The sequence below is a fragment of the Buteo buteo genome, chromosome 11, assembly GCF_964188355.1.
Source record: "Buteo buteo chromosome 11, bButBut1.hap1.1, whole genome shotgun sequence".
Taxonomy (NCBI): Eukaryota; Metazoa; Chordata; class Aves; order Accipitriformes; family Accipitridae; genus Buteo; species Buteo buteo.
In genome coordinates this window covers 25,410,506-25,432,618 of record NC_134181.1, presented here as the reverse complement: position 1 = coordinate 25,432,618, position 22,113 = coordinate 25,410,506, and the positions used below count along the sequence as shown (strand labels likewise).

The following is a 22,113-nucleotide window of genomic DNA, read 5'->3' as shown; positions in this document are numbered from 1 at the left end:
ATCTCCTTGCTGGAGCCTGCTTATCAGTAGAGGTGACTCGTAGGCAGAGCCTGCCCTGCCCCTCGGCTGTGTGAGGAGCCATCGTAATGTCACTTTGTGCTCTGACCCCTTTGTGTATGTTCTTGCAGTCAAAATTGAGGAACCCGTTTCCATGGAGATGGACAATCATATGTCAGAAAAGGATGACGGTTGTTATGACAATGCCGAGGCTGCATTCAGTGATGATGAAGATGACTTGAACAGCAAAGGTGAGGAGTGCAGTCAGCTGGGCGCCAGTGCTCTCAAGTACTTATACGTCGTTGCAGAATAGCTGCCGTTTGCCTCTGCGCCAGATGGTGTTTCCCCGCTGGCTGGTGGGCACCTTCCCTTCGTGATGGAGGATCCCCAGACAACCAGCTGTAAGCACAGTTCCCTCAAAGCCCCTTTCCCATGAGCAGTGGGAATTGTTGCACTCAAGGCAGACCCCCTTCTTGAAATCCAGGTTTCCTTCTGTAAGAGACAGTGTTGAGGCCAATGCTCTGCTGCTTCCCAGTCCCTGACAGCCAGACTTGGTAGATCTGATACAGATCTGTGCTCAAAGGCAAAGGCTGTTGGGCTTCATCTCCCTAAGCTTAGATCCTTCGAACATAGCTCTTTCTCCACCCATGTGTCCTCTCTAGATGTCTGACTAGTCTCAAGCCCTGTTGCTCTGCATGGTTGGGAATCCCTGTGGCAGATGCTGTGCCGGATGGTTTGTTTGGGAACAGGGTGTTTCTGTTCTCAAGCAGCTGCTAATGAGGCTCAGGCCTCTAATTGCTTAGCTACATGGTTTTCATTATGCTCGCTCCCTCTCGAAGCCATGGGGCTGACAAGCCTGCAGAAGGCCAGAATCCCCTCTGCTCACTTTCTGGAGCTAGAGGCATCTCAAGCTGTTTCTGGCCTTAGTGGTAGGACTCTTGTGGGCTTCCTGCCGTGCTGGAGGGCTACCCCTACAGTGGGGAGGGGCCACAGGCCCAGGATGGGGGAGACTATGTGACACTGTGCTGTAGCACTGTCTTCCACAGTCCTGTCAAGCCCTGCCAGCTGCTTGGGGCCCCTGCGAGGGACACAGGCTTGAAAGCCATGTGCAGAGAGGACTTTTGCAACGGGGATCGGCCACCTTGTCCCGTCCCTTAGTGGCAGCTTCTTTGTGAGCACTTCTGCCTTGGTCCTCGTGCTTCTGGACTCTGCTGCAGTTCAATTTTGTGGCCCGGAATAAGCCTGGAGGATGAGGGTGTGGAAAAGCAGTTGGGGTGTCTCAGCCCCAGAGTCCTGAACACAAGCATTTGTGCCTCAGGTGGCAAGAGAATTGCGAGCTAGCTACGTTTGTTGAGTATGTTGAAGGACAGGCAAAGCATCAGGTTTGGAAACTGGACTGAATGGGAACCACAATTCTGGACACCCCCTGCATTTGGATCCCATCCCACCTTCCTACTCACTGTGACCTGGACATGTCTCTAAAGGGTGAAGGCAAGGCCTGAGGCTGGACCGCATACTGGGGGGAAGGCTGCTTGTCCTGGGGTGGTGACTGCCCCCGCAGCCCCTCACAACTGCCACTGCTAGGACAGAGATTGCCTCTAGGACTTCTTAGACGTAGCTGCTTGGGAAAATAGACAATTCCACTGTTGCTTGCTTTGTTGCAGGGAAGAAGAGGGAGTTCAGGTTTCATCCGATCAAAGAAACCATTGTGGAGGAGCCTGTTGATATCACACCATTCCTGGACCAGCTGGATGAGTCACTGAAGGATAAAGTCCTGCAGCTGCAGAAGGGAAGGTTGGTGTTGTTTGGTCATGTGTTACATTTCATGTTGGTCTCTTCAGGGCAACGATACACAAGACCTTTTAGTCCTGTTGTACAATGCTGCTTGCTCCAGAGCCCTTCTCTCAGAGCTAATGCAATCTTGTGGCTTGTCTCCCTTTAAGACGGAGTTTCTGCAGGAAATGTCCAGGTGGTTTTGAAAGGTGCTGGGTTAAGAGCCTTGTAAGTTGTCCTTGGAGCAGGCTCAGACCAGAACACAACAGCAATTTGCTGGGGCTACAGCCTTTCTCTGAATCAGTGACAGGAAGGCAAAAGGCTCTTAGTTTCATCCTTCTCTGCTGTTGGATTGACAAGACAAGGCTGTGTAGACCTTTGGGGCTGTTGCTGCCTGGGGGTTTCAGTACATCTCTGCATGGGACACCTTCCCCGCAGACAGAGATGTACCTGTGTTTGTATGTTCTCTGGACTGCCCCACCCCCACTCTTGATTTTCAGTGACCTTGGAATTAACTCCATCTAAAGAAGTTTAAAAAAAGCTCTTGCTTTGCAGACCTTGGCATAGTAGACTGATTTAATGTAATTTATGGCTTTATGGCTTTAAGTGCATTTAATCTTATGCTTTTAGTCATTTAATTTGTTTGTCTTGCTGCAGACAACCTCAGGCACTTTTGTAAGTAGGTGCTGCAGCAGTGCAGCGCATTCTTCCAGAGCTGGGTCTCTGCAGCGTGTGCTTCTGAGCCATGCCTTCCTCTAAGCGTGGCACCACTGCAAAGCAAAGCTTCCTCCACTCACAGGTCCTGGGGGGCTCCCAAGCAGAGCCAGCTCAGCACAAAGCCCCCTTGTCCCTGCTCTTGGTATCTTCCTATGTAACTTGGATTTCCTCTTGTTTTTGTGCTCCAGCGATACGGAAGCTCAGTGTGAGGTCATGCAGGAAATCGTGGATCAAGTCCTGGAGGTAACTGCACAGACCCAAGGAGCAGCGCTGCTGCCTAACTGTAAAACCAGAGCAGCTGGAGTGGTGTGGGCTGGGCAGCTCCCAGCCCGCACAGCTCAGCCCCAAGAACTGCAACCAAAGGAGGGACACACAAGCCTGAGGACACTCAAATCCTAAATGAGTTCAAAATGGCACTGTGCAGCTCTATCTGTGGTTGTTAAACACAGCCCCAAGCTGCTGCTTGCTGGAAGGGTCTAGCAGGGGAAAATCGTTCCATCCTGCTCTGTTTCCTTATATCCCGTGCCTAAATGTCCCCAGTAGTTGCTGTCAGATGGGATGCTGGGGGAGGCAGGCTCACATTTTTACCCCGCTTGGCTGCTATAGTGTCTGCAGAACTTCTGGGGGCTTCTGCATTTGCTGTGCATCTGGGATGCTCCCTTGCTTTTGGCCCTGGGCTTTGTGCCCAGGAGAGGCTGCAGAAAGCCCTGCCCAGCAGAAGAGCTGCGGATGTTTTTCAGGAGCTGAGCATCCAAGGGAGGTTGCATCCCCTGCCTCTAATCAGCTTCCGTTAGAGTCAAGTGGCCTTTTAGCATGAGAGCTGCTTCTCCCCTCTGTGACAACTCAGAGAAAGGGCTTGTTAGGGTGTAAATCCTCATTGCCAAGTGCCTTCAGTCCCTGTTAGCCCTTTGCAGAGGGAGAGCTGAGCTCAGTGAATTACCAGCCATTAGAGGATAAGTGGACCACAGTGATTGTGAAGTGCTTCAGAGCTGGACATCAATTAGGGGCTTGTCTTGCTGATGACCAGCTCCTGGTGCTGCAATATAGCAGCAAAATGGCTCCTGAGCAGCTTGGGGTCCATTCCCCACAGCAGTGACTCTGCTGTGTCCCTTCCAGCTGCACCTGTGCTGGGCAGGCAGAGTTTGAGCTTGTGCTTTCTCCTCTCATTCCTTCCTTTCTCTCTACCAGGAGGACTTTGACTCGGAGCAGCTATCAGTGCTCGCATCCTGCCTCCAGGAGCTATTTAAGGCTCACTTCCGTGGTGAGGTTTTGCCAGAAGAAATCACGGAGGAGTAAGGATCTATTTTTTTGTATGTCATCCTTTCATACTGGGACTTGGGCTTTTCCCAGTAGGATATTCACCATTTTCAGAAGGCTGTGCTGAAGCCAGCAGCTTCCCTTATGAAGCAATCCAAGGTTCACAAGTGATCACTGTGGAGTTGGTCAACAGTTGTTATATCCAGGGCTCAAAAGAGATCATCTTCCTCTTCCCCACAAGTGCAGGGAGAACCCGCTGCTGCAGGTCCTTGTGTCAGAGCTCAGTTTAGGTAATGCTCTGGTGGCTTCTGGCTGTCTGACCAGGGCACACAAGGTCCTAAATACTCCATCTGTCCTTGCTGTACTTGCACAAATCAGCACCGTACACTCTTCCTCCAGGATTTTGTTGGAACAGGGCTTGGAGTCAGAGCTGCTGGGTTCTGTTAGCAGGATTGTTCCCGTCTCCCCATTAGCTAGGGCTAACCCTTGATGGCCCAAGGACCACAGTGACCAAGGTCCAGGGCTTTTTCCCTGCCGTTGCTGGGGAAACACAGAGGATGGGTGCACAGAGAGCTCTGACTATTGTGTTTCTCCTGCAGGTCTCTGGAGGAGTCGGTGGGGAAACCTCTCTACCTAATATTTAGGTATGTCTGTTCTGAAATTTTTGAATAATCTGTTTAGGGCTTTCTTGTTTGCTTCCTGACCACCACGGTGGGTGAACCCTGTGGGTCTAAGTCTGCCATGCCCCTGCTTGCCCCAGGGCTGATTCCAGAATCAGAAGAGTTTATTGCTTTGTTCTGCCTGTGTTGCATTTTGTTTAGTAGAAAGACTTGAAATACAGGAAAATCACAGCTTATTTGGTCCTTTGTAGAAGCCTGGGATCTGTGGGTAACTGAAGTTTGCTTGGTCCTGACCCCTTTGTTGCTGTACATCCCACCGTCCTCTGCAGCAGGGGTGGGAGAGGTGACCGCTGTGGCCAGTCCAGAGGGCGAGTGGCCAGGACAGCCTGGTACTGGGAGCTGAGTTTCCCTGCAAGCTGCCGGTCCTCATCATTAGCAGAGAAGCTTGTGCATGGTATTCCATGTAACATAGCTGTCTCCCTGTCCTGTACTCCCCAAGGAACCTCTGCCAGATGCAGGAGGATAATAGCGGTTTCTCACTGCTGCTGGATCTCCTGTCAGAGCTCTATCAGAAGCAACCCAAGATTGGCTACCATCTGCTGTACTATTTAAAAGCCAGGTAGGCCAGTGGGGATTGCAGGGAAGCGTCCAAGCTTTGACTTGGCTCATGCTGCCTCCAAGGGACAGCTCGGTGTCATACCACCACCAACCCAGCCCTCTCTGTGGCACGGGGCTGGCAGGCTCCTCTTTCACCTGGGCACGTCTCCTTCTAGCAAAGCTGCAGCAGGGAAGATGAACCTGTACGAGTCCTTTGCCCAGGCCACGCAGCTGGGGGACCTGCACACGTGTCTGATGATGGACATGAAGGCCTGCCAGGAAGACGATGTACGGCTGCTCTGCTACCTCACCCCCTCCATTTACACAGAGGTAAGGCCCCTGCCAGGCACCAGGAACCCCAGTTCAGATGCATAGGGCATCCTCTCACCTTCCTATGGGCAGGCTCGGGGCTGGGCTGGTTTGCTTCTGAGCTTCAGGCCTGTTACACTGCAGCACAGAAGCCATAAAGCCTAGAGAAAGTTCTGTCAGCCTGAGCACAACACAGTCTCCACCCACGCCCCAGCCCAGCTTAATGGGGGTCAGCATGCTGCCATCGAGATCGATGTTCAGCTGTCATCCAACCTGCTTACGGCCCCTTTAAAGCCTGATGCACTCTGTGGATGGTGAGGTACTAACCTTGCTGTTCCAGATTCATCTCATGCACATGCTTGGCTCCCAGTACTGTGTTGTCTGCGCTCCCTGGTTAAAGAGGTTTTGCTCTCTCTGCTGCTTTTCTTCTGGAGAGAAGCAGGTGAAGGCTCCAAGCAGACGTGTCAAAGTCTGGGGGAAGCAGCGTTCAGAACAAGTTCTGCTGCCTGCCCTGAACCCTTGGGTTTAACGAAAGGTTTTATTGCTTTCAGCACTTGGTGCTGAGGTGGAGCCAGCTGGACTTAGCAGAGCGCACATTTGGAATGGGGAGTCAGGCATCTGCACCAGATAGGTCACAGCTCGGTCCCAATTCACACAGCCTGCCTGGCTGTTGGACAGAGCTGCTGTTACCTTCCTGCTGCCGAGATGCTGTCGAGCTCTCCTCAGCCTTGTGCAGGCTGCAGCCTTTTATTTGAAATGGTTGCAGGGTGGAGGCTGCTTCCAACAACCATCCAGCGATCACCCGGCTTCAGGGAGCAGTGCTGGGTGTTGAAGAGAGGGAGGGTAACATCGTGCACTCTGAATAGATGGAGGGGTCAGAGTTCTGCATGTACTTTCTCATTCCTTGGGAGGAATGAGCTGGCCCTGCTCCTCCCTCCTTTCTGGCTAGTTCAGCAGGAACATCTGCTGGGCGTTGAGGCCGTCCAGCCCATTCCTCATGAGTACTTCCCAGGGGCTTCTGTGGGGACAGGGGCACAGCAACAGCCTGGGGGGAGAAAAATCTACACAGGAGTAGGCACTGTACCGCACAGCAGCATGGTGGATGCTCTGTGGGGGATCCTGGCATAGAACAGCAGCTGCATCCCCTCCTTGGTCCTTTGGGTTTAACAGCCTCCCTCCCCAAAGGGGGGGGTCAGACTTGCTGCCCCCGTGGGTGTAGTGACCAGCTCAGGTCAGGCAGAATGTCCTGAGAGGAGCCTGTCTGGACAGCCAGATTCAAATGGTGCAGCCATAGCTTGCTGCTGCCAATTTTCCTGGCCTTTTGCCCCATGTGTTGATTTTTTTTGTTTCATTGCAGTTCTGCGTAATGCACGAGGCCCTGGAATAGCGAGCAAAGCTAGCAAGGATAGGGAAAAATGGGGAATTTTAACCACTCTGGGCTGGCTGACTTCTGCCACCCGCAATCAAAGCAGCCTCACTCCTCATGTAGCTCCTCTCGGTCCAGATGGTTGGTGTCAGCTGCATCTCACAGATGTGCTGGGCACTCACTCGCAGCAGCCTGCTGGTGCGCTGCCTTGCAGCCCTTGGCCCACTTGAGCAGTGAATGAACCTGCCTGCTCCAGGCTGTGCACAAAAACCAGCCTGTCAACCCTCCTGCACTTTCTTGGCTCCTTTTCCCACTCAGCCACTTCCCCTGTTGTGTTTAGGAAGTGGTGCTGGTTCTGGTCCAGCCCTCAGTGAGCCATCGGGTCAGGCAGGGCAATGCTGCACCTTGCAAGGAGGAATATGTGTGTGTCTGAGCCTGAACCGAGGAGGAGTTTTGCCTCAGCTATGGGGACGGGAGCTTTTGACTGGCTTCTCCCTCATGTCCTTTCCTGAGCCCTGCCTTGCTTTTGTACTCTTCCAGTTCCCAGACGAGACCCTACGAAGCGGCGAGCTGCTGAACATGATTGTAGCTGTCATAGATTCATTCCAGGTAAGGAGGGCACTGGTGTCTGGGGTGGGAGGCAGGACATTCCTGAAGTGTCTCCTCTGCTCCCAGGAGGTTTAAACCTGACATGGCCCATCCATAAGGGTTGCAGGGCAGCGCTCTGCTTGTTTAGTCCTCCTTGCCCCAATTCTTGAGCAAGGCATTGGGGTTTGCGAAGAGGAGCTCCGAAACCTCCTGAGTGTCTCCCTTGAGGAGCTGTGATGTGTGGTGTCAGAAGGCTGAATCCAAGCTGCTCCTTTCAAGGGATCTCCCTGGCCGCCGAGCTGCAGCAGGCATGCCGAGAGAGATTTGCCTGGGTTTGCTCTGATCCCTTTTGGGTTGCAGGCATTGGCAAAAAGCACCGCCATGGCCAGTGCTGCTGCACGCAGTCACTAATTATCAATAATAAGCCCCTTGGTGGGGAGGTGCTTAGTGCTGCTGGGGACATGCAAATCTATGAGCAGTGTCACAAGGGGCACATGTGCGGGAGGGCGCAGGAAAGGTGCAGGCAGCACGTCCCCTGCTGCCTGTGGGCTGGCAGGGCTGAGATCACGCCAGCTCTTCCCCTCCTGGTGGGAGATCCGCTGCAGGCTCAGCAGGCTAACGAGCGGAAGGCCAAGCCCTCGTTAGACCCTCCTGGAAGGAACTTTTCCCCATGGTCATGCTGAGTTGCCATGAGCAACCCAAAAATAGTCACGGCGAAAGCTGGGGGTGGGGAGGTGGGCACTGGCAAGAATGCTGTACTGCGTGTTTCTGCTGTCTAGGCTCGTCTGGAGCGTGATCTGCTGATAACCCTTTAACTCACCCTATTTATACACCATTCCTGGCCAGTCCTGCTATTCCCAGCTGCGCAGGGGCCAGAACGCCTTGCCAGCAAGTTTTGCTTGGCAGGCTGGAGCCAAAGTTGGGTACAGGAAAGGTTTGAGTCATGATGCCCTGACCCGCCCCCCAGCTCAGCCCTGCTCTTAGTCCTCTGCTCCTGCACTCTGCCCCGTGCTGAAATGCAAAGGTTTTGTTTTTCCCAGCAGAGGCCCGTAGCATTTCCTCTCCCCTCCCTTCTCCAATTCCTTCATTCCTTCCTGTTATTCTTCATCTATTTCCCCACAATGCTCTGGCTGCGTGGCCCCCGTGCCCGGCCCACATGGGGTCTGTGAGCAGAGCCATGGGGCACAGTCTGGGCAGCTCAGCCTGCCCTTGGTCGCTGCATACCTCCAGCACCCTGTGCCCAAGCAGGCTGGAGGCAGAGGCTGAGGAGCAGGCAGGATAGATGAGAGCCAAATTGCGTTCTGTAGCTGAACCTGTCAGTGCAGGAGTGGGGAACAGTGCTCCCCAGCTCCCGTCCCTGCTCTGGTGCAGCCCAGGCAGGCTCCCCATGTGTCCCGTCCTGTCCCTCTGCCTCCGCTTCCACCTCTCCCAGGGATGAAGAGGGTGAGTCAGTGCAGGAAGCACCATGCATCTGGGTAGTGTCAGCTCCCATCCTACAGACCAGGGATAGTCCAGGGCCCCAAGCAGAGAGGTTTGGGGGTTGTCAGAGCTTTCCCAGCAGGCTGCTGAGCCCTCCCTGCTGCCAGCCCCCAGGTGGGCTTTGTGCATCTGTCAGCAAAAGCCTGGGTCTGAGAGCGCCTGGAGCACAAGGAGCAGGTCCCCAGTGCTTGTGTGGCAGCTGAGCTCTCCAAACAGGACAATGCCATCCCACCCGCCTTGACCCAGCCTGTGGGGATCTGCTGTCTGTCCTGCCTGACACTTGCTCCCCAGCCTGGGTGTTGGTGTGTGAAACCCATTAACCTCTCATTACTTCTTTGCTTCTGCTGGTCCCTCACAACAGCTGCCTCTCCCTGGAGCTGCTTAACCCAGCTCTCATTTATGAGCCATTTGCAGCCCACAGGGTTTCTGGGACTCCCCACTGGATCCCTGCTCTTGTGGAGTTGGCTGATGTTGGCAGAGCAATTGCTTCCCTGCTTGTTCTCCGGACCTGCCTGGTGGTCCCCCACGTAAGAGGGCTTCCGCAGAGCCTGGGCATCCCGCTAACCCTGTTTTCTCTGCCGCCCAGTTGCAGGAGCTGGTGTGCCACGTGATGATGGGGAACCTTGTCATGTTTCGGAAAGACTCAGTGCTGAACATCCTGAGTGAGTAGCGCCCCTGCAGGCACGAGTGCATCTTGGGGAGGGCGAGGGTGAAAGCAGAGGGGTTCCTGGGCATCCCCAAGCCTTCCTGCCCTTTGGGCCCCCATTTTGCAGAGACAGACGAAATCCCTGGAAAGGGAGAAGGCTGCAGCCTTCATCACAGCTTTGCCCTTTCTGATGGGGAGGACTGTAGTCCGTGTCAAGCTGCACTAGGTCAGCAATGCCGCAGGAAGAGCCCTGCAGAAGCTGGCTGCTCATGCAGCATCCAAGAGAGGCTCTTGGGCTGGCTATGTTATATCAAGGTCTGGTTTTCCTCATGGTATTATTGCTGCTGCTTAAAGGATCACTGCCCTAAACCGGATTGTTAGATTAGCAGTGTGATCCATGCTGTGTGCTCTAATGGGTTTTACCAGGCTGGCTGCATGATGGCTTGGGAGCCCTGGCTCTCCACAGTGCCAGGCAAAGTGTAACCTGGGACTCTGCACATTCGCAGCCTGTCTGGGCAGAGGGGAAAAAAAAAAAAAAATCTGAGAAAGAGGAAAGTCCTGAAATCTCCCCCAGCTCTGCAGCCACTCCACGTGGTCCCAGCTGCTGCGTCTCCAGGGATGTGAACTTGTCCTGGCGCAAACCCATGGCTAGTCTGCACAGTCGGCTGTTCCCCGCCATGCAGCAGCTGATACGGCTGCCTTTCTGGAGACAGCTGTAACCTCTTCTCCCAGTGCAGCAGGGGTGAGGGCAGCTGGGAGGTGATGGCAAAAGGATCATCAGAAAGGTTGGAATCGGGATTTCCCTTTGTTTTCTGTTGAGTGTGACACCCCAAGAGCAAAAAGGCCCTTGCTGCTATTTAGTCTGGCCCTTGGACCACCCTGAACTAACAGAGTAAGCCTCTCAGATAGACAGGCAGCTCTTTGCCAGGACCACGGTCCCTTTAGCCGCTGCGTATGAAAAGGCTGGTGTCCATCATCTCTCCCTTGTGGCATTTGCCCCCAGGATCACCAGTGGGTGACCCAGCTCCCCATGTTGCTTTTTAATTGGACTTTGGCTCTCATCTATGCAAGCCGCTGACTGTCGTACAGTGGAAAAGCCCTTTCTATCTCCAGCCAGCACTGCATTTTGCCTGCCTGTGCCCTGTGGCTCCTGCTCAGCAGTCAGAGCCGGCTGTGGCTGCAGCCCCCTGGGCCGGGCTGGTTTTGGGCAGAGCCAGTGTGGAGAGCTCAGTGCAGAGGGGCCAGCAAGTGTTTCTGGAGAGAAGCCCCATTGCCCTGATCCGATGGCTGCCTAGATCCAGCTTTGGTGTTACACAAGCTGCAAGCAGTGGTCTAAGCCCATTAATTAAAGAACCTCGTTAATTCTCTTCCTTTGAGCCCTGAGCAGCTGCTTTAGTGACTTTACAGCTCTGCCACCCATGCCTCGGCTGGCAGAGCCTACCCCGGTGCCACCTGCCAGGTCCCAGGACCCCTGCTCAGTCTCCACACGTGCGGGGCTGCCTGTGCTGCTCAACACAGCTGCCCTGGCACAGTGCAAACCCTGACACATGCAGCAGGGTTTCAGGCACCGTGCCCTTCTCCAGTGCCCTGCTCTGGGCTGGAGGAGTGGGTGTAACGCCAGGCAGGAGAAGCACTATCCCTGGACACAGCTGGACCTCGCAGAGGGGCTGGGGCAGAGCTGCCTGCGGTGGCTCTGGCAGGTCCCTGCCCTTCCTCCAGGCACCATGCAGGTTCTCCCTCACCATCTTGTGCTTCCCCCTAGTTCAAAGCTTGGACTGGGAGACCTTCGAGCAGTACTGCACCTGGCAGCTCTTCCTCGCACACAACATTCCTCTGGAGGCCATCATCCCGATCCTGCAGCACCTCAAATACAAAGGTGAGCTGTCCCCTGCACAAGAGAGGCATGGCGCTGAGCCATGGTGGCCATGAGCTCCTGTGCTGAGGGTGTCCTTTCCTCTGCAGAGCACCCTGAGGCGTTATCCTGCCTGCTGCTGCAGCTGAGGCGAGAGAAGTAAGTGCCACCAAGTGCGGGACGTAGGGCTGTGTGACACTTTGCAGAGGGTCCTGTGGCCGCAGGCTTGTGGGGCTGCCCCTGGCACGCTGCGGCCGGTGGCTTTCTTGAGCACCGTTGGCATGGCAGGGACAAGGGGATGCCACCCACTCTGGTTTGGGCTGCTTGAGAAGTGAGGTGTGGGGAAAGCCCCTCATGCTAGCACTCCCCAGCTCACTCTGGGTGGAAGTCCTGTCCTGGAGCCCCTGGGTGTGATGAGACCCCAGCAGTAGCACCCTTCCCAAAGGCAGTAGCTCCCTCCTGTGTCTCAGCTTTGGGAGCACCATTTGCTGAGTACCAGCTCTCTTAGTCCGAGTGCCAATGGGCTGTTTGTGTTTCACCTTGTGCATCCTGGAGCCCCTTACTTAACAGAGAGCGGGCTGTCACCTGCTTCCCGGGGGGCACAAGTATTAGAGCTGCCTTGGCATTGATCTATGCTGGTTTTGCCTGCACGGGTGGATTGGCCACATCCCACTGCTCTGAGTGAAGAGCATTTTATTTGTTTTCATTAATGCGGTGCATGAGGCTGGCTAATCTAATCCCAGCTCTAAATTGCGTTAGTGAAAAGCCCACAATGACGGAGAGCTCAGGGGCGAGCTCAGGCCGCGAGCACATAGCAGTGCTTTTCCCACGGTGGGGAGGGAGTGGGGCTGGCACGGCTGGGTGATACGGGCTAGGCAGCGAGCTTGGTGGTCCCCAGGAGGATTGCTTGCCAGCAGCCTTGGGGAAGCAGAGGAGTCTGAACGCTGCTTGTCATCCCCTGAGCCTGGGAGCCAATGCTGCTGGGGCTGCTGAAGAGCATGTGGGTCCCAGGTGGTGTTTGGGGAAGCTCGGTCCCATCCGAGCTGTGCCTGGGCTCCTGTGCAGCTCCACAGACTTGTTGTGTCCAGGTCTGAAGGCTCCCATGAAGCTCAAGTGGGTGACAGTGGCTGCGGGGGACCCCAGCTGACCAGGGTACAAACTGCTTGTCCTTCCTCCTCACGTGCCCTTCCCCACAGGCCCAGCGAGGAGATGGTGAAGATGGTGCTGAGCCGACCCTGCCACCCCGACGACCAATTCACCACAAGCATCCTGCGGCACTGGTGCATCAAACATGACGACCTCCTGGCCGAGCACATCAAGTCGCTGCTGATCAAGAACAACAGCCTGCCACGAAAACGCCAAAGGTGAGGGGCCAGGGCAGGCACAGCATCTCCTGCTGCTTCCCCTGGGGCCGTCCTGCCACTGGGAAGCAGGTGACAGACTCTGCCTTGTGTCCCTCTCCGTGCACCGGCAAGGCAGCCGAGATGCCACATGCCATCAGCACAACACGAGCGTGCCAGCCCGTCTTGCCGGCTAGGCTGGGGTGGTGCTGCTGCCCACCCACACGCTGACATGCAGCCAGAGCCACGAGTGAGCGTCTCTGCTCCAGAGCTGTGCGGGAGGTTGCTCTCTGATCTTGCCTGTGCTGACATCCAGCCTGCAGGACCCTTTTATGCCCAGCCCATTACCCAAGCTGTGTGGGGAAGCACTTTCAGCTGCCTGTGTGAGCAGTGCCAAGCCTTGGTGCTCCCCTGCTGCAGCACCGGCTAGGCAGGCCCCTCTGCTCAGACCCGCTCTGCCTGCCTGGGCACAGCTGGATGTTTCCAGAGCATCTTTTGGTGCAAGGAATCTTCCAGATGTGGTTCACTTAATCTCTGCTGGGGTGCTGCTGCCTCTGGGGTGGATGGAGTCAGGGTCCAGCAGTGGACTAAAGGACACAGCTGGGCTAAGCTGTAGCCTGCAGAGGTTAAATCCCAACTCCCCAGGGCAAGGTTTCTGCTCTCCTGCCTTTGGAGGAAGGGGCAGAGGGCATGTTCCCAAGCTCTGGATGCTGGTGGAGGCAGCTGGAGCTGAGGGAGAGGAAAGGAGAGCAGCACAGGATGCTATAGGCAGTCCTGCACCACTGTGCTGGCTGCTGTGCCAGCTCCTGGCTATGGTGGCACATGGGATGCCTCACTCCAACCCCAAGATGTCCCTTGGCAGGCAGGCAGGAGCTCTTTCTGCTGCACTCAGCTCCCTGGGTGATTTCCCAGCCTTTTATCCAGCCTCAAAGAGCAATATCAGGCTGAGGCAGCCTCTGCCCTCGGCGCAGCCATCACCTGCCGGGGTGAGAGGTGGCTGGTCCCGCTGCCTGCTCTGACCCTCGGTGCCAGGGGTCTGGGTTTGGGGGAGAGGAGGGTGGTCTGCTCCAGCAGCCCCCAGCCCACTGCACCAGGCTGACGGGGTCCTGTGCGGCCCCTTCCCGACTGGATGCTTGCAGCCCTTTGCTGGAGTAGGAAGGACATCTAGTGTCCTGGGAAAGCAGAGCAGCACCATGCTCCCACCGCAGCAAGCACTGCGTGTCCCCAAGGACCCCCACCCAGCACCCAGGGAGCCGGCACCACCATGCCATGGAGCTGGGTGACAGCCAGCAGGCTGGACAGAGCCTTGCCAGGAGGTTTGCCATCGCTGGGATCTCGCACACTAGCACCAGGAAAGCGGCCGGTCCTGCTGGCATCTCGGCCACCTCTGGGTGTCCCCCCCAGCTCTCCAAAGAGGCTGCCAGGGAAGCCTGTGCCTTCATCTGTTCCTGCCTGTTAATTAATGGCCTTTCACAGCTGAACAACGCAGCTATTTTCACTGTGTTTCTGTTCCGGGATCCGAGACGTATCCAGGTCTAATTCCCGCTAATTAACGGGTGGCCAGCTGAGGCTCCGGCTGTTGGCAGCACCCTGGGTGCTGGCACCAACACACCGTCCTGCAGCCGAGGCTCAGCACGGGGTGCTTTGCGTTCCCCTGAGCTGCTGGGGATGGAGGTGGCCAACACCCTGAGCAGGATTTATCCCCTTAATCCCTGAGCTGGAGCAGCACACAGACCAGCTCTGGGGGAGCCCTGCGTGTGCTGGAGCTGGAAAATGGTTCCTATGCTGCTCCCCATCCCGGCGCCCTGCCTGCTCCAGCCTCTGGGTGCTGGGGGCACCCTGGAGCAGGATGAGTGGTAGGGTTTTCTGTGCCCCACGTCGTCTTGGGGGTTTAGGGGTGCTGCTGCAGGGCTGTGGCACTCGGTTCCCTCCACAAGCGGGGCCTCCTACAGCCTGTCTTCGGGAGGGGGATGGACAGGCTGGGGGTGGACAGGAGGAGCAGGGTGCATGCTAACGGGTGTCGCTCCTTTGCCCTCAGCCTGCGCAGCTCCAGCAGCAAACTGGCCCAGCTCACCCTGGAGCAGATCCTGGAGCACCTGGACAACCTCCGCCTCAACCTGACCAACACCAAACAGAACTGTACGTACCGCCGCACAACCAGGATGGGCCCCAGGGCTGCAGCCGCTGCCCATCTCCGTTACTGTGAGGTGCCTCCCGGCCGCACGTGGGAACTGGGATGCTCTGGGATACTGGGAGGCCCTTGCAAAGCTGCCTGCATCCAAAATCCAGGATGGGGAGGGGTGTTCCCCCTGCCCTGGGGGCATCCACTGTCAGATCTCTGACTTCCATTTCTGCTGGTTCCGTGACAGTTTTCAGCCAAACCCCGATCCTGCAGGCCCTGCAACACGTCCAGGCCAGCTGTGACGAAGCCCACAAGATGAAGTAAGTCAGTGGCATCGGGACCACGAGGCAGGTGCCCTGACAGTGCCTGACCCCCACCCCCCTCCACCCCTGCTTCCTTCTAGGTTCAGCGACCTCTTCTCCCTGGCAGAGGAGTATGAAGACTCCTCCACCAAACCCCCCAAGAGCCGGCGAAAAGCCACCCTCTCCAGCCCCCGCAGCCGCAAGAACGCAGCCCAGCCGGCCAACAATGAGGAGGAGTCGGCTTCCAGCAGCGCCTCGGTAAGCATCCCCAGTTCCCCCTCGGCACCCCGCAGCCCCTCGGCTACATCCGCACCTCGAGGAGGCACAGGCAGGAGCGGGGTCCCCCCCCGGCAGCAGTGACCCCCCACTTCCCCCTCTCCCGGCACAGGAGGAAGAAGACACCAAACCCAAACCTGCCAAACGGAAAAGAAAAGGCTCTTCCGCCGTGGGCTCGGACAGTGACTGAGGGCTCTGCCCTCTCCCCCAGCCGCTTTCAGGTCCCTGTGGTGCCCGGTGACCCTGCCATGCTCAGAACAAAAAGCCGTTGCCAGGACGGGAAGGAGAGCACGCGTCCCCTTTGGGAGCCTGCGGGGAACAGGACCACCCCAGCTCCTCGTTGCAGGCGCTGTGCTCCCACACCAGCCCTCCCCACTTGACTTTTTAATTCCGTTTTATCAACAGCCGGGGAGGGATGAAAGCGTGCACCCCCCACCCCCAGGATCTGGCTCCAGCCCCTGCCTGTTCGAGGGGCAGCGTGGACAGGGGTCCCCAAGAGGGGACGTGGCACCACGGGGAGGGGAAAGGGGACTTGGGGAGGGGGGGAGGTATATCACACATCCCCTATTTTCATATAAGAAATGTAAATAAACAGTGCGAACTGACTTGCTGCTCCAGGATGCTTTGGGGAGGGGGTGAACTCGTGTCCCTGCCTGCGGGGGTGAGAGGAGGCCGAGCCTCACCCCCCCACCCCCCCCACCGCATCCTCTGTTTCCCTCCCAGGACTGCATCTCCCTGGGGAGCTGCTGGGGGGGGGGGAATGCACCAGCACCCACCGGGCAGCGGGTTCGGTTTGGCAGACCCTGCCTGCGCCGGAGCTCATCACCCACGTGAAAAGGGGACGACGGTCTCCCCTGTCACCCCCCAGAGCTATTAGCATTTTTAAGTGTTTTTAAAAAAAAAAAAACAATAAAAAAACCTCTCAAATGTTTTGTACAAATGTCACCTCTTTGTGCCTTGTCTCAGCGAGGTCCCCAGGGCCAGCGTCCCCTGAGCAGCTGCAGCTGGCCGTGGTATGTGGCTCCTGGGGGCCCACGGTGCTGCCAGCCCCCCCACCCAGAGCCAGAGGGGGAATCTGGGACGAGGCCAGGCTGGGAGCACAACCGGGAGGCCACTGGGGGGGGGACACCATGGTGGGGGGGACAGAAGAGGGGTCTGTTGTGAGTGGGATGGGGACAGGGACAGGGAGGAGATGGGAATGAACCGGGGGGGAGGGCTGGGATGGGGGGGCCAGGGGTGAAACAGGGACTTTCACCTGGTGAGGGGGGTGGGGACACAGTGGGGGGGGGGGCTGTGGTGAGGAGGCATGGGGACCTTGTGGGGGGCCCTGCGGCCAGTGGGGTGGGGACAGGGACGTGGTGGAGGGGCTGGGGGTGAAATGGGGGGGGATATAGCGGGGAGGGTGGGGATATGATGGGAAGGTGTGGGGTTGGGGCTAGAAGAGGGGTCGGGGGAGTGGTGGGGACGCGACGGAGGGGCTGCGGGATGAAATGGGAGGGGTCGACCGTAGCGAGGAGGACGGGGACGAGATGGGAGGGGGACAAGGCTGGAAGAGGGGGCTGGGGCGAGCGGGGACGGCGACAGGGACGCGCTGGGGGTCGAACCGGGGCGGGGGGGGGGGGGGGGTGTAGGCCCGCGGAGGGGGCGTGGCTCCCGCCCCGGGGGCGGGGCGCCGGGGGCGGGGCGGGCGCGCCCCCCTCCCTCGTCCCGCCCCCCTCCGCCCCTCCGCCCCCGGCGTGGCGCGGCCGCAGCGGGCGGCGGGCGATGGCGCTGGCGGCGGCGGCGCTGGCGGCTCTGGCGGCGCTGGCGCTGCTGCAGCGGCTGCTGCGGCCGCACCTCTGGGCCGACCTGGCCTTCGCGGCGCGGGCGGCCCGGTGCCGGCGGCGGGCGGTGGCGGGGAGAGGAAGGGGCGGCGGGGGGGGGGCGGGTAGCCTGGCCGCCCGGTTCCTACGGGCAGCGCGGGAGGAACCGGGCCGACCCTTCCTACGGGCGGCGGGAGGCGAGGAGGAGACGTACGGGCGGGCGGCGGGGCGGGTGGCTCGGGTGGCCAACGCGTTACGGCGGCGGCCTTTAGCGGGGGGGGGGGAGCTGGGACCCGGTGTGCCGGTGGGGCTTTTGGTGGGTAACGAACCCCGGTTCGTTTGGGGCTGGCTGGGGCTGGCGGCTCTGGGAGCCCGACCCGCCTTCCTGGGCACGGCGCTGCGACCCGCCGCCCTCCGGCATTGCCTGCGCGCCTGTGGGGCGCGGGCGCTGCTGGTGGCGGACGGTGAGCAACGGGGCGGGGGGGACCGGGGGTGGGGGGGGGGGGCGGGGAAGTGCGGAGCTCGGGGGGACCGGGGGGAGGGGGGTGGCAAAGGTGCCGGGAGATGGGGTGGGACCGGGGGTGGCGAAGGCTCAAGGGGGTGGGTTGGGACCGGGGACGGGCCGGGGGGGGTGGTGGGAGCCGGGGTACCGGGGATAGCGAGGGCTCCAGGGGTTGGGATGGGGTAGTTAGTACCGGAGGGCAGCGGGGTGGTACCCATCCCCGGGTGCCGGGGAGGAATGGGGTGGGACCGGGGCCACTGTGGGGTGACAGGCTCTGGGGCACAGGGGTGGCACCAGGGGTACTGGGGGTCCCCAGCACTGCCAGCCAGGGAGTGAGGGAGCCGGACAGCTCGGGGCTGCGGGGTGGATCAGCTCAGGGCCGATGCCGGGGGATGCGGGTCCCTCCAGCTGTGCCACGTTTTGGTCATCCCAAACTGGCCCCATCCATGTGCCCCGCACGGCTCCTGCCTGGTCACCCCCGGGCAGGGCCCAGCCATTCACACACACACCCCCCCCCAGGCCAGGGCTTGGGGTGGAAATGGGGCAGCCCTGGCTGGGGATGTCCCCAAAGGCTGGGGACATCCCTGAAGGTGAATGCTACCTACAGGCACGGGTGGGGACAGGTCCCCATCCTCTCCCCACCCCAGGCTGGGCCTTGGGGGGGACCATGGGCCATGCCCAGGACCTGCCCCCACACCAGCCTGTTCCCCCCACCTCCCCAGACCTGTTTGCGGCAGTGGAGCCCATCCTGCCCAGCCTGCAGGAGGACAACATCGTGGTGTGGGTGCTGGGCTCGGGGCCGTACCCCCCTGGTGTTGTGGCCCTGCAGGAGCTGCTGGATGCGGCCTCCGAGGAGCTGGAGCCCGAGGATGTCTGGCAGCCTGAGGACATGAACGACACCTGCCTCTACATCTTCACCTCCGGCACCACTGGTGGGTGCGTGGGACCAGCAGGACAGGGTGCCCTGGGCGAGCTGAGGGGGTCTCGACACTGTCTTCCCCTTCCAGGTCTCCCCAAAGCTGCCTGCGTCTCCCACCTGAAGTCCATCATGTGTCTGAGCTTCTACGACCTGGTGGGAGCCTCCAGCCGGGACGTGGTGTACCTGGCGCTGCCCCTCTACCACATGGCCGGGTCTCTCCTGGGCATCGTTGGCTGCATCGGCATTGGTGAGCAGGGCTGGGGACCCCATGGTGAGCTCAGTGACATTTCGGGGGGGATGACACGCCCCCCCCACCCCCCCAATCCTGGCTTTCCACAGGGGCCACTTGTGTGCTGAAGGAGAAGTTCTCAGCCAGCCAGTTTTGGGATGACTGTCGTGCCGAGGGTGTCACTGTCTTCCAGTACATCGGGGAGCTCTGCCGCTACCTGGTCAACCAGCCCCAGGTCGGGGGTGGGGGGGGTCCTGGGGGGGGAGCCCAGGGGGCACCCCCAAATCTGACCCTGCGTCCCGCAGCGCCCTGGGGAGCGGGAGCATGGGCTGCGGCTGGCGGTGGGCAGCGGGCTGCGCCCCGACGTCTGGCGGCGTTTCCTGAAGCGCTTTGGGGCCATCCGCATTGTGGAGACCTATGGAATGACCGAGGGCAACGTCACCCTCTTCAACTACACGGCGACGCCGGGGGCCGTGGGGCGCAGCAGCTTCATCTACAAGGTGGGGGGGGGGCCGGGGAGAGAGGGGGTGCTGTGACCCCCACCCCGTGCCCGTCCTCACTGGGATGCTGACGCCCACCTGGGTCCTCTCCCCAGCTCTTCTCGCCCTTCGAGATCGTGCGCTATGATGTGGCGGAGGGAGCCCCGGTGCGGGACGCGGCCGGGCGCTGCATCCGTGTGGGAACGGGTGAGTAGCAGGGATGGGGGGGGGGGGGGTCCCCATGTGTGCTCCCTGTCACGTGTCCCCATTCCTGCAGGTGAGACGGGGCTGCTGATCGCCCCAGTGACCCCCCGGACGCCCTTCCTGGGCTATGCCGGCAGCCAGGAGCTGTCGGAGCAGAAGCTGCTGCGGGGGGTCTTCGCCGAGGGTGACACCTACTTCAGCACCGGCGACCTGATGGAGCAGGATGCGGCCCAGTTCGTCCGCTTCCGTGACCGCACTGGGGACACTTACAGGTGCCAGAGGACCCCACCAGTGAGGGACACCCACCCCCAGCCCACTGCCCCATGGGGACAGTGCAGCAGCCCCCCAGCCCCATCCATTGCATGGCTGGGAGGGGCTCAGCCCTATCAAATGCGGGGGGCTCAGACCCATCCTGCTCATCCCTGTCCTCCCCCTCCCAGGTGGAAAGGTGAGAACGTGGCCACCACAGAGGTGGCCGAAGCCTTGGTGGCCCACGAGTCCCTGCAAGAAGCCACTGTATACGGTGTCACCGTGCCAGGTACCGATGCCCCCCATCCAGCCACAGTGTCATTGCCAATCCCCCCAGCCTGGTGATGCCCCCCGACCCCAGCTCTGCCCTCACCCGCAGGCCACGAGGGTCGTGCCGGGATGGCGGCATTGGTGCTGCGCCCTGGCTGCCAGCTGGATGGTCCCGCTCTGTACCAGCACGTGGAGCAGCTCCTGCCGCCCTACGCCTGGCCCCGCTTCCTCCGGCTGCAGGTAACGGGGAGGGGCTGGGGGGGGTGCAGGGGGTGACCGGGGGGGGTCCCCATCCTACCCCACTGCCCTCCCAGGAGCGCCTGGCGATGACGGAGACCTTCAAGCAGCAGAAGGTGCGGCTGGCACAGGAGGGCTTCGACCCGGCTCACGTCTCCGACCCTCTCTTCTTGCTGGATGAGACCACCAAAGCCTACGTGCCCCTCGGCCCCACGCTGTGGGAGAGGGTCCTGGATGGACGCCTCCGCATTTAGACCTCACTCGGGTGCCCTGAGCCCACGGGTGTCCTGGCAGCGGTGCCCTGAAGTGCCCAATGTCCATCCCACCAGCACCAGGCGCTCCATGGACCCCCAATGTCTGTCCTGCAGGTCCCCATGTCTGTCCTGCCATCCCTGGGTACCCCACACCTGTCCTACCACTCCCCACGTCCATCCAGCTGTCCCCAGGTCCCCACGTCCGTCCTGCCATCCCCACGCACCCCACATCCGTCCTGTGGGTACCCATGTTTGTCCTGCCGTCCCCAGGTCCCCACGTCTGTCCCACTGTCCCCATGCCCCTCCACGTCCCCATGCCCCCCCCTCCCCCCACTGAGGGGGTTATGCCCCCATCCCTAACCATGGGGCACCCACCCCCAGCCGCTGGTGCCTTCCCCCCCCATCCTGGGGTCCTGCTCTTTATACATACAAAAAATTTTTTTTTGGGGGGGGAGCAAATAAACTCTTTTGTAGCAAGTGTCGGCGCTGTCACCCCCATCCTGCTGCAAGGAGGGTGGTGGTGGTGTTACCCCGGAGGGGAGGATGTGTCACCCAAGGGCTAAGGCTTGGGGAGAGGGGGAGACCAGTGCCACCAACCCCACATCCCAGGGGCTCTGCAGGGACAGAGGAAAGACTCAGGAGGCCCTGCTTAGGATGGGGGGGTCCCTACCTCAATTCAGGGTCTCCCACCCCCCCCACAAACTATCCCCAGCCAGGACCACCACACACACCCCCCCCCAAGCCCCAATGCAATACACCAGCTGCTTCAAAAGTTATAAACCATTCCTTTCTTTATTAAACATAGGTTGCAAGTGATAAATATTACAAAGGTTTGGTTTTTGTTTTTTTCTAGATTTTTATTTTAGTTTAAGCCTTTCTCCAAAAATTAGCTTATTATTTGTCCTCACTGGCTGGAGCCCTGACGTGGCTTTGCTTTGTTGTTAAACCCGATTTCAAACACAATGCAAAGGAGGGGGGGAGAAAAAGACAAACAAACAAAAAAACCCACCCCAAAGAAAAAAACAAAACCAAAACACCACCTTAAATTTGTGCAAAAGTCTTGGTTTCCTAGCCCCCGCCCCACCCTGGGTCCCTGCACCCCCCCCTTCTTGCAGGAGGCTCAGGTTTGGGGGGGGGGGGGGGTCACTTGTAGCTGCCCCCCCCAAAATTCCCAGGCTCAGGACAGGGTGATGCTTGTCCCTCTTCCCCCCACAAAGCTGGGGGTCGGGGACCAAGTTTGGGGGGGGTGCAGGAGACAGCAGTGGGGCCAAGTTTGGTGGGGGGCAGCGCACAGCAATTTGGGTACTGGGGGGAAGGGGCTGGCACTGCGGGGAGCAATTGCGGGGGGGGGGCCGGGGGAGGAGGCACCATGCAACCCAAAGGACATGGAATTGGGTCTGGGGGACCTGGGGGGGGTGGGGCGGGGGACACAGGGATGGCCTTGAGCTGGCCAGTCCCCACTGGGGTCACACTGGAGATGGTGGGGTGCAAACCACGGCACAGGGATGGAGGGGTCCTGAGCTGCCCCCAGCCCCAGCTGGTGGGGAGGCTGCCTAAGCACCGCTCGGGCCTGATCCTGGCAAGGGAGATGGGAAGCTGTGGGCGGCGGGGAGCCCAAAGTTGATGATGGCATCAATGAGGACAACCCCACTCCCAAATGATGTACGTTCCCCCCCCACCCAGCTGGGTCCAGGGCTGCTCTGCACTCCCCCTCCCCCAAAGCTGCT

At 59.4% G+C, this 22,113-nt stretch overlaps 2 protein-coding genes across 2 annotated transcripts in view; both read left to right on the top strand.

Moving 5' to 3' along the window:
• INTS3 (integrator complex subunit 3) overlaps positions 1–16,192 on the top strand; it is a 43,570-nt gene extending 27,378 nt beyond the window's left edge. Inside the window, exons 15-30 of the mRNA XM_075040845.1 lie at positions 129–248; positions 1,662–1,791; positions 2,676–2,730; positions 3,676–3,779; positions 4,344–4,388; positions 4,864–4,983; positions 5,138–5,291; positions 7,177–7,245; positions 9,290–9,365; positions 11,112–11,225; positions 11,312–11,360; positions 12,398–12,565; positions 14,580–14,680; positions 14,911–14,983; positions 15,067–15,223; positions 15,354–16,192. Coding sequence (XP_074896946.1) covers positions 129–248; positions 1,662–1,791; positions 2,676–2,730; positions 3,676–3,779; positions 4,344–4,388; positions 4,864–4,983; positions 5,138–5,291; positions 7,177–7,245; positions 9,290–9,365; positions 11,112–11,225; positions 11,312–11,360; positions 12,398–12,565; positions 14,580–14,680; positions 14,911–14,983; positions 15,067–15,223; positions 15,354–15,431 — 1,613 coding nt within the window. The 3' untranslated portion in view covers positions 15,432–16,192. The remainder of the gene's footprint in view (positions 1–128; positions 249–1,661; positions 1,792–2,675; positions 2,731–3,675; positions 3,780–4,343; positions 4,389–4,863; positions 4,984–5,137; positions 5,292–7,176; positions 7,246–9,289; positions 9,366–11,111; positions 11,226–11,311; positions 11,361–12,397; positions 12,566–14,579; positions 14,681–14,910; positions 14,984–15,066; positions 15,224–15,353) is intronic.
• A 780-nt stretch (positions 16,193–16,972) lies between these two features.
• On the top strand, positions 16,973–20,866 carry SLC27A3 (solute carrier family 27 member 3). The gene is made up of 10 exons (XM_075040843.1): positions 16,973–17,507; positions 18,268–18,477; positions 18,553–18,711; positions 18,804–18,928; positions 18,999–19,193; positions 19,289–19,379; positions 19,450–19,648; positions 19,817–19,914; positions 20,005–20,135; positions 20,210–20,866. The coding sequence occupies exons 1-10, from the start codon at positions 17,006–17,008 to the stop codon at positions 20,384–20,386; spliced, it is 1,887 nt and encodes a 628-aa protein (XP_074896944.1). The 5' UTR covers positions 16,973–17,005; the 3' UTR covers positions 20,387–20,866.
• The last annotated feature ends 1,247 nt before the right edge of the window (positions 20,867–22,113 follow it).